Genomic DNA, 15,637 nt, shown 5'->3' with positions numbered 1-15,637 from the left:
TATAAGGTTCTAAATATCGATACACCTGATACGCCGGTAGGGGCGTATCAGGCAGTATCAGTTTTTTTATTTACCTTTTTTTTATTTTTTTTTAAACTGGTTCAGGGGGGCCAGTTTAAGGCTCCTCCACCCCTTGAACTGATCAGAAGTCCAATACACTCTTTGTAGGGGCATATTGGGGTTTATTTATGAATAGCATGAGACAATGTTCTCCACCTGTAACTATTTTATTCCTCTCTTTTGTTTAGTTTCTTTTTGAAGCTTAGAAATGCATGCACCTAAGATTAGTCTTAGTAATAGTATTGCTTTTCTCTGTTAAATGGCATTGTTAAAGAGAAGAGCAGACTATCATGTTAAACTGCCTTACTTTGAGAATGGATGTGTTTACTCTGTTAAATGACTTGGAGAAGGGAGTAATCAGGCGTTAACCGGGTACCTGACTACAAAATCAGACGTATGCAGTTCTGGAGTTGTGCTATTGGAGTTGCTCACAGGTAGAGTACCAGTTTACATGAAAAGGCCTCCCGGAAAAGGTGTTCTTGTATCTTGGGTATGTTCTTAGCTGTTCATTTTACTTGCATTCGTAGTCAGGTTCTCTGCTCAATTATCTTCTAACATTCTCATTTGTTTTTTATTGATCATCTTGCATGTGTAAAAAAAGCTTTGCCACGACTCACAGAGAGAAGGTCGTACAGATTATGGATGCTGCTGATTACAGATGCGTGCAGTCATTAGTCCCTCTTGTAAAGCACCACAGATTAACTTCAAAGGTTGGCAGCTGCTCTAGCTTCCATAACACCAAATCTCCGACTCTGCATGAATTTGATCAAGTCACTATGAAACTAATCAATCTGACCATGGGGATCACTGCATGTACCGAGTTATTGTAGTCTTTTTACCTTTGTTGACAGAAGAAAATCTAATCCTCTTTGAGGTTCTTTGTTTAGTTTTGAGTTCACATGATGACTGCCTATTACCCTTCCATCCAGCTTAAGGCTGCGTTTGGAAGCAGTGTAAAATCTGGTTCGATGTAATTTTATACTCTAGTTCAGTTTTACAGCTGTTTGATTGGAGTGTAAAATAAAAATGTATAATGTAAACAAGCTTTTCAATAGATTTTTACATCAAGAGTCGATGTAAAATATATCAAAAAAATCGATGTAAAAACCTCTTCTCATCTCTTCATCGGTGCAAAGGTAGTTATCCCAGTAATATCTCTTCCTTGGTGCCGCTGCTTCTCCGGTGAGTGTGATTCTCTCTCTCTCCAAGAACTGTTGTGGCAGCCACCATGACCTCAGACATCTGATTGCGATCATGATCACGACTTTAATCGGTTGGCGGCCACCATGATGTGACGTCCAAGATTCCAAGATGGAATCAGTCGGTCAGCAGTGAAAACCCAAACATGTCTTGAACAAGAGAAGCTTCTGAAACTACAGTAGCAGCAAAGAAGCTCCAGTTTTCGATCCCAAAATCAAAGTCTCAGTCTATAAGCCTAAATCTTACAAATCTCTTATCACAGATGCAGCATATTTCGATCCCAGAGCCAGAATTATACCCCAAATTGATTTTCCGTGGGTATCCCTGTTACACGATTTTGTCTAGAAATCCTACATAGCTCTTGTTCTTTCTCATGTTTTCCCTTTTAATTTCATGCAAACATTTAACACCGATTCATCATTCATCCACTGATTCATCATAGAAAAATAGGGGTTCTTGTCCTGCGAAAAACGAAAACATTTATCTCAACTACGACTTTTTAGGCTTTTGAAGATCATGCTCAATGTTGGACATGGAAAAAAGAGGAGATGGACTGAGAAATCAAAGGCTTAAGCGATGCTACCTTTTACATCGTTGTAAAAGGAGTATAAAGCCGGTTTGCATTTTACACTCAGAAATCTGACCGTTGTAAAATTCCATCGGTGTAATTTTGTATTTACACCGAAGCCAAAGGGTTTGCTACAAACTGCTGTAGCTGATTTCCAGATAATTGCAAAACAAGAGAATGGATGAAAAATGTTTTAACATAAGACAAGTTAACTTCTAAGCCAAAGGAATCTTTCACCTGATAATTTAACACGCTTAATGCTAATAAGGCCTTTTTCTTTTATGAATGGTGATGAAAGTTTGCATGGCGTCCATGCGCAAGGTACTTGTGCCTGGATCACAAGACAAATAGTTATTAAGCCAGACTCAGCCCATAATCAACTGGAAAATAAAGGCCTATCTCCCCAAATGAGAAGTCATGAAGAGCCATTTCTTGAGAAAATTATGCTTAAGCTCTCCATCGATTAGAGTTCAATTTAACTCATGAACCATAGCTTCATGCCACTGGATTTGGATGGTACACGATGAAATATAAATGGCTGTTTGAAAAATTAAAAGGAAAAGAAAAAAAAAAGAACAAAGTTGATTAAGAAACAAAATGATGGTTTGGATAGTTCAAAATTTATGCCAAATATGGAACAAGTTTGAGTTTCAACCATCGATGTCTTTATTTTGTATTGTCACTCTAATTGAGAATGTGAGACAATTCAGAGAAGACCTTATAACCATAAGATCACAATACCCCCTCCCCCCCCCCACAAAAAAAAAAAAAAGATGGGTCTAATTCACTTATTAATATAAGTACATACAACAGCATCAACTGCTCTCTATTCTATTTCCTATTGACAAAAGGAAATGCGGAATATAACTGTTATTATCAGTAAAAAAAAATGAATTGCAAAACAATTTACCAATGTTCTTTTTTTAACCAAGTACCACAACGCCAAAAAATGGGAAGTTAGCCACTAGTAGCACTATCACTGGAAAACACAGGCAGTATGTCTACTCTTCGCCTACTTTGAAAAAGGTGTAGGATAAGATCAAATTGTTGACACCATCCATTCTAGGGTCCGTCTCAAATTCAGGGTCAATATAGAAGAAAACCTGCAAATTGAGACAGAATTGCATCATTTTGCATAAATGAAGCTATCAACAGTATTATAAAGGGGGGCAAGAGACCTACCGGCATGTCAATCTGCTCTCCTGGAAGAAGTCGTTGCTCCTCAAAGCAAAAGCATTGTATTTTGTTGAAATACACTGCAGCCTGCAAAAAAGGTCTCACCCTGATCATTCCACCTCCCAAATCAACCAGAATACACATGTTTTTTAATGCATAGCTTGTAGTTTATCAATGAAGATATAAAAACGGTATGATCACTAGCAAGGATCGTTGTGTAAAATATAAAATGTGCCACTATGTTCGACAGGATACAGTCACAAAATGTGATGTTCATACATCAAAAGAAAAAGCACCGTATTGACATATTGGATGGAATACTCGTATCCTTGTCCTAGATTTGAGAAATGAATAGTCACATTTCTCTTTCCTATTCAATTTGGTAGACATGGCAATTTAGTAGCTGACAAATGGGCACTTGGGCAGTAATTGTTTTGATAATCAACAATGAAGAGTTTCATTTAATAAAAATGAACCAAATTGTAAAAAAAAAAAAACATTATTTATTTGGTGTACAGACTACAATTTGGCCCCTGCCCCCAAGGACCCAGCAGACCCCAATCAAATGCTTGCCTTATCACACCTGCTTTTGCTAAATCATTTCCAGATCTAAGAATCCACCTGAACGAGCAATTTAGATTTCTTCCCAAGTCCCTAGCTTCTCTCACTAAAAATAGAAGCTTCAATGAAGGTTCTTCTTCTGATCCAAGCCACAAAATGGCCACTTGATAGTCACCTTCTGTGATCATATTTCTCCAGTTTTGGTGGTTAGATAGTTTCAGTCCTTGAATTATGGCCATAATCTCATCCCTCAAGAATCTTCCATGTCCAATGGGTCCCAAAACAACAGCAGAAAATGGCCACTTGACAGTCACTTGTGGTCATATTTCTCCAGCTTTGCTGGTTAGATAATTTCAATCCTTGATTTTTTATCATTAACTGAATAATTTCATTCATTAAAAATTACCACAGTGCAATGAAAGGTGGCAGATAAACTCTCTTAACTCTCCCCAACCACTATACAAGATTACAACTGTTGGTGTGAAAACTTTATTCGCATGCAACATAATTCACTCAATCAAGTGATTGAGTTTTTATTATTTTGAGTAAGGCCCATTCAGGGAATCATATGAATTGTTCCCCTTAATTACATCTCCACAAGAAAGTAGAGAACACCTTTTGATTCTGACTTATAGAAATGAATGCATATAACAAAAGAAAAGAACAATAGAGTACTTAAAAAGAACTTTTACATCAAGTGTACAAGAATGAGAAGAAAAAAAATACAATTGAGAAACTCTACAACAATACATTTCTCTCTTTTCTTTTTGATACAAGGAAGATTTCCTTCTCACTCCTTTCTTCACAATGAGATGTAGTCAATCAAATGAAATTATGACTGTAGACAACCTTAATCCTTTGAATTTTTGCGTACAAGAAGGGAACCGTAGTCAATCAAATTGAATATTTGACTATAGACAGTTTTTATCCCCCTATCCTTCATGTTCATTTGAAGGGAACCATAATCAGCCCTTGAGAATTAGACTGTAGATGGTTTAATCCCCAACTTTGTCTTGAAAGAGGGACCATAATCAACCAAGTAGAGGCACCTGGTCATAGATGGTTTATTTCCCTCTATTTCCTTTCTCAAAAGTGAAAATAAAAGAGAGAGAAAGAAGTATACAGAACAGAAAACATATATATAGGAAGTATTCACAGAGAGGACTTTCCTTTTCCTACCTGTATTAGTGAGACTTCTTTTCCTTCCGTCTTCCCTTGAGCACTTCTCTTTTCTTCTCTCTTTATCTTGGTTATTCTTAAGAATCTCTTAAGACAAATTTCTCCGAAGAGGGCCTTCTAGCTTCTCCTCAAGGAGCCTAAATAGGGAGTGGGGTAGTTATGTAACTACCTCCTCCTCCTCCTAGGTGAAGGACACCTGTCCCTCCCACTTAAAGAGAGAAAACTCCCATACGGGACATTTTTTTTTATAGTTTTGATGATTTAGCTAGCAGACTAGCCAATCCACTTATTTGGGTTATGACTTATTTAAATATTATTTGGATTAAAAAAAATCATTCAACAACAACATAGCCCAGAAAATTGGATTCCTTCCAACCCCTTGTTTAGCCAACGCATCTCAAAACCATTAGCTTCTCTTTTCACCCAAATCAGCTTCAGTTCCAATTCTTGTGTTAGCCACTTAACTTCCTTTTTTCATTAATAATCCCACCAACCCAACTCTTCCTCCTTTCAAAGCCAATTAATAACCAACTTTGAATCCCCTTCTATTATCAACTTAAAAATATTCAAATCCTTGGCTTTTTGAACTCCTTCCAATGACAGCTTTAGGGAGTCTCCCACACCTAAGGGACCAGAAAAAAGAGAAATTATTTTACTTTCATCATTTCTGAAAATTCCTCCCATACCTGAAGGACCTGGATTTCCTTCACCACTACCGCCAAAGTTCAGATTAATGAAACCACTGAAAGGAGGGGACCAAGATAACCTTGTAGCAACCTTCAAAGGAGCAGAATCAGTTACTTCCTTCCAACTTCTCATCAAATTGATAGATGAAATATCCTCGAATAAATTTTAGAGTTTTCACCAAATGTAACACTCTAATGGTGATGGATTCAATAAGGACATCCCTACTCCTTTTTTCTACAAATGTTCTCAGGCTCCTCTCTTCCCAAATAGTCCAACATACTGCTGCTCTCATGCACTTCCACAAAAGTCTTCCCCTCTTCTTCCTTCAGCTAACAAAGGTTGGACTAAAAAGTAGAGGTGCAAGCTGGGCAGGATGGGCCAGGTTTTAGCTCAACCCAAGCCCAATCCTAAGAATTGGGCCTAAAGCCCAAACCTGAGGTCAAGCCCGAACTATTCAGCCTGAGCCCAGCCCACACTAAAAATTTATATACATGTGCATGTATGTATGCATGTATACATACATGTATAGTTTATTAAAAAAATACACATACATACATACATACATACATACATACATACATTATGTATGTATGTATGTATGAGCCCAGGCCCAGCCCAAGGACTGAAAATTTAAGCCCAACCGTGTAAAATTGCGGGTTAGGTCAATTTGGGCCCACCCAAGTTGCAGCCCTACTAAAAAGGCTTTGTACATTTGGCAGAGGGTTCCACCTACATCTAAACAAGGAGAAAACCCATTCCCAAATTGATGACACAAAGAGGCAGAAGATTAATAAGTGATGGGAAGACTCATTATTAGCCTTACAAACTACAACAGAGACACCAGTGAGGGGATGAGCACCAATTAGACCTTTTCCTCTGAAGCAAATCACAGGTATTAAATCTTTCCATAAACACTTCCCAAAAGAAGCCTCCATTCCTAGGTGGAATTGGCTTACTCAAAACCTCTTTTATTGGAAACAATATGCCCAAACTATCACTCAGTTGGTTTAAGGACACAAGGAAAGAGGTACACATGAAAGAACCCAATGGGAAGAGTCCAAATTCGACAATCAACATCTTAAAGAGCTCAAAAACACCCCTTCAAGACTTTGGATCAAAGATAAAGTGCCGGTTAATTCACAATCACGCAAACCACTTCTAAAACCCAAATCCCAATCAAACCCTGGGTTAGAATTGGAATGAACCACAAAAGAGGCAATAGGCTCATTCTTTCGATTAGAAATTGCATTAAGGGAAGGGAATTGTTCTTTTAATGGTGAAATGCTCAACCAAACGTGTCCCAAAAAATTTACAAGATTACTAGAACTGAGATTATACCTGATATGTAGCAAGAAGATAGGAAGGATTGCATGGATAGACTTCCAAGGAGAACTTTTTGTAGCTCTAACCAAAACTCTAGCATCCCAACCATCAACCACAAGCTCATGGATACTTAGAATTACCTACCTTTACCCACAACTTATCCCTATCAACTAGGAACCTCCTAAGCCATTTAGCTAGCAAAGCCACATTCCTTTCCTAAATATTCCAAGCCTAACCCCTCCAAACTTTTTGCTTCTTCTGACTACATCCCAACAGACTCTATGGTCCTTCTTTTTCTCCCCTGGCTCCTACAAAAAATCCCTCATCATTTTTTCTAACCTCTTACTTACTAGCCCCCACTAGAATCCTAAAAATTGAACGAAAGCACACTGAACAAATAACTTTTCCATGTGGCCAACTTTTTAGTAAACCCCTCAATTATCATATTCCAAAAATTGTTGCCTCTTGGATTACCCACCAAAGGCAAGCCCAAATAGTTTATCGGCCACTCATTAAGCAACCTTACACCCTAAAGTTCCAACCCCTTCTACTATTTCTCTCCCCTCCATATTGATGCCCACAAGACAACTTTTTTCCCAATTGATTTTCAAATTCGACATCTTTTCAAAGGCAAAATACAATTATCCTCAAACTTCACACCCATCTAGGATCACCACCATCACAAAAAATAATGGTATCATCAACAAACAACAAGTGGATACCCCTTATGTTTCTAGAATCAGCTCTAGAAATCAATCTACCAAGCACATCTGCTATTAAGATCAATAAGAATAGAGGGAAATGGGGTCCCCTTGTCTTAGTCCCCTAAAGGCATGGAAATGATCCACCACAGTTCCATTAACCAAAATAGATTAATGATAAGTCCTAACACATCACGATATCCATTTGCGCCATCTATCATCAAATAAAGTTTTCAAGAACCTCTGACAAAATTAAATCTCCCCCTCTTTTGGGCTTCTCGAGACACCATCTCTACCGTCCATTTGTTTGAAGATCCGACGGTTTGTATTCCCCATCTCTTCATCTTCTTCATCCTCCCTTTCACCGGACTCCGACAGTCGGGATCTCTGCCTCTTCCCCTGAAATGGTGTGGGAAGGCTAGTCGTTGCTTCTCTTTCATGTTCTTTTGAAGACAAACTCTCCTCCATGTCTTCAATAATAAGGGTTTTTGAATCCTCTCTTCCCCCCCCCTACTTTCAAAGGGTTCCATCTTCTAGCCGACGGGAGGAGCTCCAACCAGATTCTAACTGTGAATAGAACCTTACCACCAACAACTTCCACACTATCAGGGATGTTTTCACCACCACACACCTTCATCCTAACCCACTCATAGGTTTCGAGTTCCGCCGGAGAATCGTCAGTTTCCAAGAATCCCCCACATCTATCCCCAATCGCCTTGATCACACTCGGACACCAAAGGATTAGGGGAAAGCCAAAAATCCTTATCCAGATTGGGTTGTCGTGGACAGAATCAGAATCCGCTTCTGGGTAGAAGCATCCAGCACTTGCCCCCCACTAGTCTAGAAGAAGTTGATTTCTTCCCATCCACCACAAGCCATTTCTATGAATCCAACCTGCATCTTCCTTCAACAGAAGAATAAAGAGGAAAAGGTCATCCGCCATTTTCTTTACCTTCACAACTCCCACCTCCCTCCATACTCTCTTCACCCAGTCCCCTACTTCTCTCACCCCTACTCCCCACCAAAATCTCCCCACGAGGCAGCCTCTTAAGAATTTTTTCCTTGCGTCTACCCCTCCCCCCACCCCCGTTGGTCAATAAACATGACCACATTATCATCGCACTGCTTCAGCTCTGTTGCACCATACTCCGACCACATACCAGCTGCCGCTGCTTTGCTATAGGTAAAATTTTTCCTCGTTCTTGCATCCGAACCTCCCCGACTATACCAGTTCTCTAACTCCCATCTCCTTCTCCCCACAGGGGTTTTCTTTGGAATTTCTCTTCGAAACATTTGGGATCTCCACCGAATCAGCCTCCACTTTCTCCAACCTTAAGCCGCCATCATCTCCGACCTGTTTCTTGTCGTCGATCGCCAGAGATACCGTTCATCGCCAATCGCCAGAGATAATCACATCATTCATAATGAGATTCTTTCATAACCAAAATTGTCTTTCATACCTGCAATTAGATATTGTGGCCTAGCCTTCTAGGGGACTGTGGTCTAGTCCTTATAATGTCAGACATCAAATACTGTGGTTTGGTCCCTAGCCTATTAGAGGCCTCATACAATTTAGCTCAATCCAGACCATCAATCCACATCCTTTCAGCAAAGGGACTCCTAAATATTGATTTAAAGTGATCAACAAAAGCCCTAGCAATCTGATTATGTTGGTTTAAAGTAACTCCCTCCACTACCAATTTTGAGACAATTTTCTCCTCCTACTGTTAGCCAAGGCATGAAAGAATTTTGATTTTCTATCACCCTCCTTAACCAAATTATTCCTTGATTTATATTTCCAGCTGATCTCTTCCTTCAACAGTATATCTTCCAATTTCCTCCTCAATGTCCACCTTTCTTCAAAAGTGCCTAAAGTTTCTTTTGAATCAAAATCCTCAATTCTGCTAATCACCTATTGCTTCCTCTTCCCCAACCTTCCAAACTGTTGGATGTTTCATTCCTTAATTTTAGCTTTAATTTCCTTCAATTTCCAATGAAATCCATACGCTTCCATTGCACCCTTGGATTACTGCCCTCCCACCATTCCTTGACTTTCTCCATAAAACCATTGGAACACAGCCACATGTTCTCAATCCTTGAATTATGACCATAACCTCAGGCCTTCAAGGACTTTCATCTCTAACCACACCACCAACACTTGAGTCTTCAGGATTACCAAGATAGCAGCCATCAAAGTTAATTTTAAACTTCCTGCTGGAGGCGGTTTCCTGGCTGACAGTTCTTGGTAACCTCTTATTGGCACTACCAGCCATGATTAGCCATCCTCTTATGAGATCATCCATCCTAACATCTTTAAATTCCTCACAGGTCAATTACATCCTCTATACTATGTTCTTTGTTTTCAAATACCCTAGCATTTCTCTCCTTCCATATGTTCCATAAGATAGCTACCCTTGTACTCTGCCATTAACAGCTTCTTCTTCTTCTTCTTTAACAGACCATAATCTAAATAGAGGAATTTAAAATTGAACTTTTGGATTTTAAATAAAGGTGTACCAGTTTATGACCATTATAAGACATGGCAAAGGATAGACAATCCTTACAAAAGTCACATTGAACTTTTGTCTTAGCTTGATGGATGCCTCTGCTTGTTGTGGTGCGAGTATCTGCTAATAGTTCTCTCTCTCTCTCTCTCTCTCTCTCTCTCTCTCTATCTCTCTCTCTCTCTCTCTCTCTATATATATATATATATGCTGATAGTCTGTACTTTCTCCTATGGTTAACGAAATGGCTTCACTTACGAAAAAACCACAAAAACAAACAAGTTATAACCAGTATTCTAAAAGGTACATTATGCCTTTCCTCAAAATGAGCCTTAAGGAGAACCTCTCAAGGCTTAACCTTCAGGCTTAGACCTGAAAGCATAAGGTACATCCCCTATTCTTTAAGATGCCTAATGTAAGAACATGTGCATTTCATATATTATTAGAAGTAGCCTTCTCATTACAAGAGCAACTTATGTGTAGATACATATGTATGTGCACATGCTGTATTTTTATTTTTAATGGACCACAAAAGGGGGATAGCCCTACCAACAAACTCCAATGGCCCAACCCCCCCCCCCCGACCCTGAAAAGGTGGGGTCCAATCCCAGGTCTCAACTACAGCCAGCCAGAGACTTTACCAGCAAGCAATCTGGCACCTCCGTGTATCTATAATTTAACATTTTTAAAACAGTTTTTGATAGTTATTAAAGGATTTTTTTTATTATGCAGCTAATTTCTTCAAAACTCCTATTCTTGTCATCCTTATTTATATGGTCATTTATTTTGTCAATATAATCCTCCTAGAGAAAAATATAATTGTTGATTCAGTGGTAAAATTAAGGCTTGACAAGTCTGAAACAAAAGTTCAAGTCTGAGAGCAGCCACTTTGTGAAAAAAGTTCCAATCTACCTCTCCCAAGACCCTGGATGGCTGGGACTATCTTGGGTAATACACAAAAATATAATCCTTCTTGTGCATATATGTCTACGCTTTTCCTCGTTAGTTTCGTTTCTTTTAAAAATGTGCTTACTCATGCCTCAAGGCTTATGTTTCATGCATCTAGAGGTTTTTGTACCTGATCTAATGCCTCCACATTTTCAAACAATGTCTATTGACTTAACGAACTATGACCACAAAATTTGTTGATCAAAAAAAAAAAAAAAACTGACCACAAAAATGTGAACAGAATTGCAGAGCATATAATAATTAGATTTAAAATACCATGGTTGCTACAATAGAAAGGTTTGTGCTATAGATACATTCTTTTTTTGAAGAAGGTAAAGTATTGTATTGCAAAAGAAACCTAATTACATCAGCTCATGTACAATGAGAACCTGTACATTGGGAATTTACAAAAAGATCTCTGAGAAATCAGATAAAAAAAGGTCCAGCTTGCAAAAAAGGTGATTCACAAGAAACTATGACCCCTCCCCATCAAGGATGACAATATTAAATGTCGATAAAGTGAAATTTACAAATAGGCATGGATTTAAGATATGAACACCTTGTTTCTGTAAGTCTTTATTTTTTACAGTAAAACACCCCACAATGAAAATCTTTTGGTTTGTAACTATTAACATAACACAAAAGCTAATTTCAAGGCTCATAAGTACAAGAAATCTCAAAAACCTTTTAATAGCATCCTTTGTGAAATCTCAAAACCCTCATATCATATGACATCCTTGGAATAGAAATTAAAAGATATACCATGCCAAGAGAGAATTTAACATACATCTACCTTCTCTAAGATCGCACAATCTATTCCTAAAATATTTTCCATTTTATTATTATCTTTTTGGGGGGAATTGATTTTGGAGGCATCTATTCCTCATAATTTCCACTTAAAACATCCACATTCTTCAAAGAAACTGCATTGTTATGGTTCAATCATCTCCATTCGATCAAACCAGTGAGGAAAAGTCATCTTCATAGATTCCAGTTCGTGTTCTTGTCACAACTTTCAGTCCTCTGATTGCATGCTTATCTGCTGTTTCTCCTAATCAAGTATGCCTTTCTTCAATCAGCCAAAAATAATGAATCATTTATTTACAGGAACTCACCGATTCAAGTTTGCATTGAACCAGCTCAGATTATACATTATTGGGAGATGCAAAACTAGAGTAGAGATACATTAAGAATTAAAAAGAAAGCAACACAAAAGATGGTATTTAATTAATGGACCAAAAAAAAAACAATAAGTGATTATCCAACTATGCAATTAGGAAGTACCTTCATTGGGGTGACATTGTACGTAGAAACACCAGTAATAGGAGTTGAGCTTCGGTTTTCAGCAGTGTAAAATGCAAGTGCACTTTCTCCTGGCTTGACCCTTACCTGCAAATTATAAACCAAAGCCATTACATTGTGAACTCATACTTTGTGCATCTGAGAAAAAAGGAATATTATGAAAGAGCGAACTTCTCTTTGTGTAGGGACAAACTTCCATGGCATCCCATCTGCTACATCTGCATTGAACTGCACCACAACCTCCCTATGCACATAAAACCAAAGAAAATTTTGAGGAACAAGGATGAAACAAGTTTGTAAACAATAAAATCTAAAAATCAAAATGCAGAGAAGATTAGAAGAATGCATTTCAAATGAAGATAAAAGACTAAGAAAGGCATAAATCGATGGACCATAATTCTTTAAACCAACAGGGAACACTTAACATGTGTAGGAAAATGATGGCTTTCAGCATGAAAACCAAATTTAATTAAATTTAATTTCGGGATTCCGAATTCAATGCTTAGAGAAGAGACTCTTCATGAGTATAGTGGGAACAAGTGAAATGCAGCATGCCTAGCTTAATCCCAGATTCAGCCCATCCTTTTTCATTATTACAACAGGGAAAGGTATTTTAATCTCATCTTAAATGCCTTTATCTTTATCTAAGTTCTTAAAACAAAGTCTACGTAATCAAGTTGATGAAAAATCAATAAAAAAAAGAACTTAACCCAAAACAGAACAAAGAAGCCCCTTGTACTAATTGACAAACTCAAAATTTAATCTTGACTGACAATCTCAACATGGAGATGCAAATAACTAATTTCTTAGACTGCTTGTGGCAGAGAAAAAAAGAGAGTTGCAAGTGAGAAAGTTGTTAGCAAACTATTATCAATCAAACAACTGACTTTTTTAGACTCCTAATCAGAGAGATTGCTAACTCCTCTATAAGCCAATAAATATGGGCTCATTACAGAGTATCAAATTGGTTAAAGACTCGGCTCAAAGTTGGGTAGATTCTCATACTTTGAAACAATATGATGCAGGACAACCTGCAAAAAGAAAAAAGAAGATAAAAATAACCCAGGAATCAGCAGCTAGAGGAACTTATAAGAACCAACACCTAATAATTGCTTGAAGGAATCAACACCACTAAGAAAGGTAGAATTACTCCAACATTTAACAGGAATACTAACACTTTATTATTTGATATCAAAAAAAAAAAAAAGAGGATAAGTTGGTCAGTCCTTTCCCTTTGTTTTCTAACCTTAACACCAACTAAGAAACACTACTAACAAATGAACTAGGATGACAAGTCTTACCTGATTTGGGAATGACTCTAACATAATAACATAACTTTCAAATCCAATAAGAAAACTGAGTCCTAGTGTAATTACGAAAGCCAGCTCTTAATCAATTAGAATTACCAACAAACTATAAATAATTATTAAATGGCTACAGAAAGATTACAGCAATACACTTTTGTTGGTGCCTATTTTTAGTTGCCAATCATGTGCATAGCCCCGTTTATAGTAGGGCAAGATCAATGGGTTGGAGGATGACCTGACCCTGTTTGATAACCTTTTGAGATCTCGCCACTTAGCCATGAATATCTTCTCCTTGGCCTAGACCATCTTGGTTACTCTCATTGGATCAGTCCAGATCACCTTGGTTTTCCTACTTTATTCAATATGTAGAGTAGATGTCCTATCACCGTCCTACTGTTGGACCACATGACCCCAACCTAAGACATTGGGTAAATGAAAGACAGAATGACGGATAACTTATCCTTCAAGGAAGAGCTGCATCTCTTTCACCCTCTACCTAACAAAGTGTATTAGCATTACTTTTAGAAGATGCTTTGTTTTATTTTGTTCTCACTCCCTAAATAAGAGTAACGGATTACATTTTGTGGACAAAATAACACATAGACTCAACTTTGAGGAACTAGCACAAAATCAGCCGTCTCTCCATTTCCCCCTTCTTACTTTACTATTCTTCTCTTCTCTTTCTTCTCCAGCAGAGACGTAGCATTGATTGGCATGTTGCTAAGTAGCCACTCTGGTTCAGATGAAAACACTCCAAAACACCAACACCCACACGTTTACTATCAAAAACGAAAAATTAAATAATAGATTTGATGCAATGAGAAGTTAATTACAAGAAAGATGGACATATGCAGAATATGCAGATGGCTATCCTAAAATGTTCAGTTTTGATGTATTACATCAAACAGTATCAAGGGGTTTTTCTTATTTATGACTAGACTCCTTTATGAATTATTTGAGAACTAGTCTGGGAGAAACTTTTGCTACCGTCTAATATACAGAAGAAGAGATAACCTCTGGTGTAGCCCAAAATCTTTTTATTGTCATGAATTTGAATAGCATTCCTCTCATCCTCTGTAACCATGGCAGGACTATTCCATATTAAGTTAATGTAACAGTAACTAACATTTCATAGAACAAATGCTCTGTATTGCATACAACCACCATAATTAAAATGATCCAGACATCTTGAGAATTATTCAGAAAGCATATCACAATAAAACGAAAATTTAACGAGAAATATTCCAAGATATTCCTAACGCCTTTTTCAGACATGCCTTGCCAAAATAGTGAAGTAAAAGTAATAAAACAAACAACATAGACACAAACCTTGTAGGGGCAGATCCATCTTGAGCATGTCTTGCAATCTTTTCCTCAACAGTCTGCAGAGACCCATGCCTTGTCACAAGGGATAAAGGATCATTCAGAAAATAAACCCCCTAAAAGCTGGGATTTTGATGAGAAATCCAACACGGTTTTTAATTAATTAAAAATGAGAAAAATAAGAATTGGGTCTCACCTCGCGTCGTTGAACAGTGCCCCCATAACCAGTAGCTTGACAGAATCTCCTGTAAAGTGGAACAGCTGCATAAGTACAACCCACCATAACGCAAGCCACTGCTGTTAAGTACACAAGAGTCTTCTTTGACTTTCGCTCTCTTGCAGCCTGTGCAGTCTGAGTCGTATAACCCCTCCTCACCCAGGGACCCACAGTCGACGAAGAACATCTCGGCAGATTCCGGGAAGCAAAAGTCGTTGAAACACAATTGCAGTTAACACCGAATGGCCTCATATAAGTAAATTCACGCCTTGAAGTGAAACCCCAAAACTGAGAACCGCCCAAAATGGATCCGCCATTGAAGTCCAATCCTAAAGCTTCTTTTACTTGCTTGGTTTCAAAGAGAAAAGAGCGTGAGTTCTTCAAACAAGGTAGGGGAGGGATTTTCTTAGACAGCAGCCTCGAACAGAACATGTTTGCCGTAGAGATGAAAATTCGATGAATGAATCAATAAATCAAAGAAAAGTGGACCATCTCTTCTTAACCTTCTCTCTAGTTGATTTTCGATCACCACAGATTCACAGGCTGTGAATCACAGCCCACAGGAAAATAAACAAAATACA

The 15,637-nt window shown here is 38.0% G+C and overlaps 1 protein-coding gene across 3 annotated transcripts; it reads right to left on the bottom strand.

Moving 5' to 3' along the window:
- Positions 1-1,003: 1,003 nt before the first annotated feature.
- Positions 1,004-15,605, bottom strand: LOC104609756 (cytochrome c oxidase assembly protein CtaG / Cox11 family). Of its 3 annotated transcripts, XR_737318.3 has the most exons (8): positions 15,036-15,605; positions 14,846-14,898; positions 12,381-12,453; positions 12,192-12,296; positions 3,011-3,091; positions 2,739-2,931; positions 2,066-2,159; positions 1,004-1,721 (listed from the first exon to the last, which is right to left on the bottom strand). XR_737318.3 is itself a non-coding variant. In XM_010276137.3 (6 exons), the coding sequence occupies exons 1-6, from the start codon at positions 15,486-15,488 to the stop codon at positions 2,830-2,832; spliced, it is 867 nt and encodes a 288-aa protein (XP_010274439.1). In that variant the 5' UTR covers positions 15,489-15,605; the 3' UTR covers positions 2,417-2,829. The 3 variants fall into 3 exon arrangements, 1 of the variants encoding a protein (XP_010274439.1); XR_016080094.1 differs by having other exon boundaries at positions 1,004-2,159; XM_010276137.3 differs by lacking the exons at positions 1,004-1,721; positions 2,066-2,159 and having other exon boundaries at positions 2,417-2,931.
- Between the last annotated feature and the right edge of the window lie 32 nt (positions 15,606-15,637).

Source organism: Nelumbo nucifera, chromosome 1 (genome assembly GCF_055504915.1).
Source record: "Nelumbo nucifera cultivar China Antique chromosome 1, China Antique-T2T, whole genome shotgun sequence".
In the NCBI taxonomy this organism is placed as follows: domain Eukaryota; kingdom Viridiplantae; phylum Streptophyta; class Magnoliopsida; order Proteales; family Nelumbonaceae; genus Nelumbo; species Nelumbo nucifera.
Note: the sequence above shows the minus strand (reverse complement) of the source record. Positions and strands in the feature narration are given on the sequence as shown.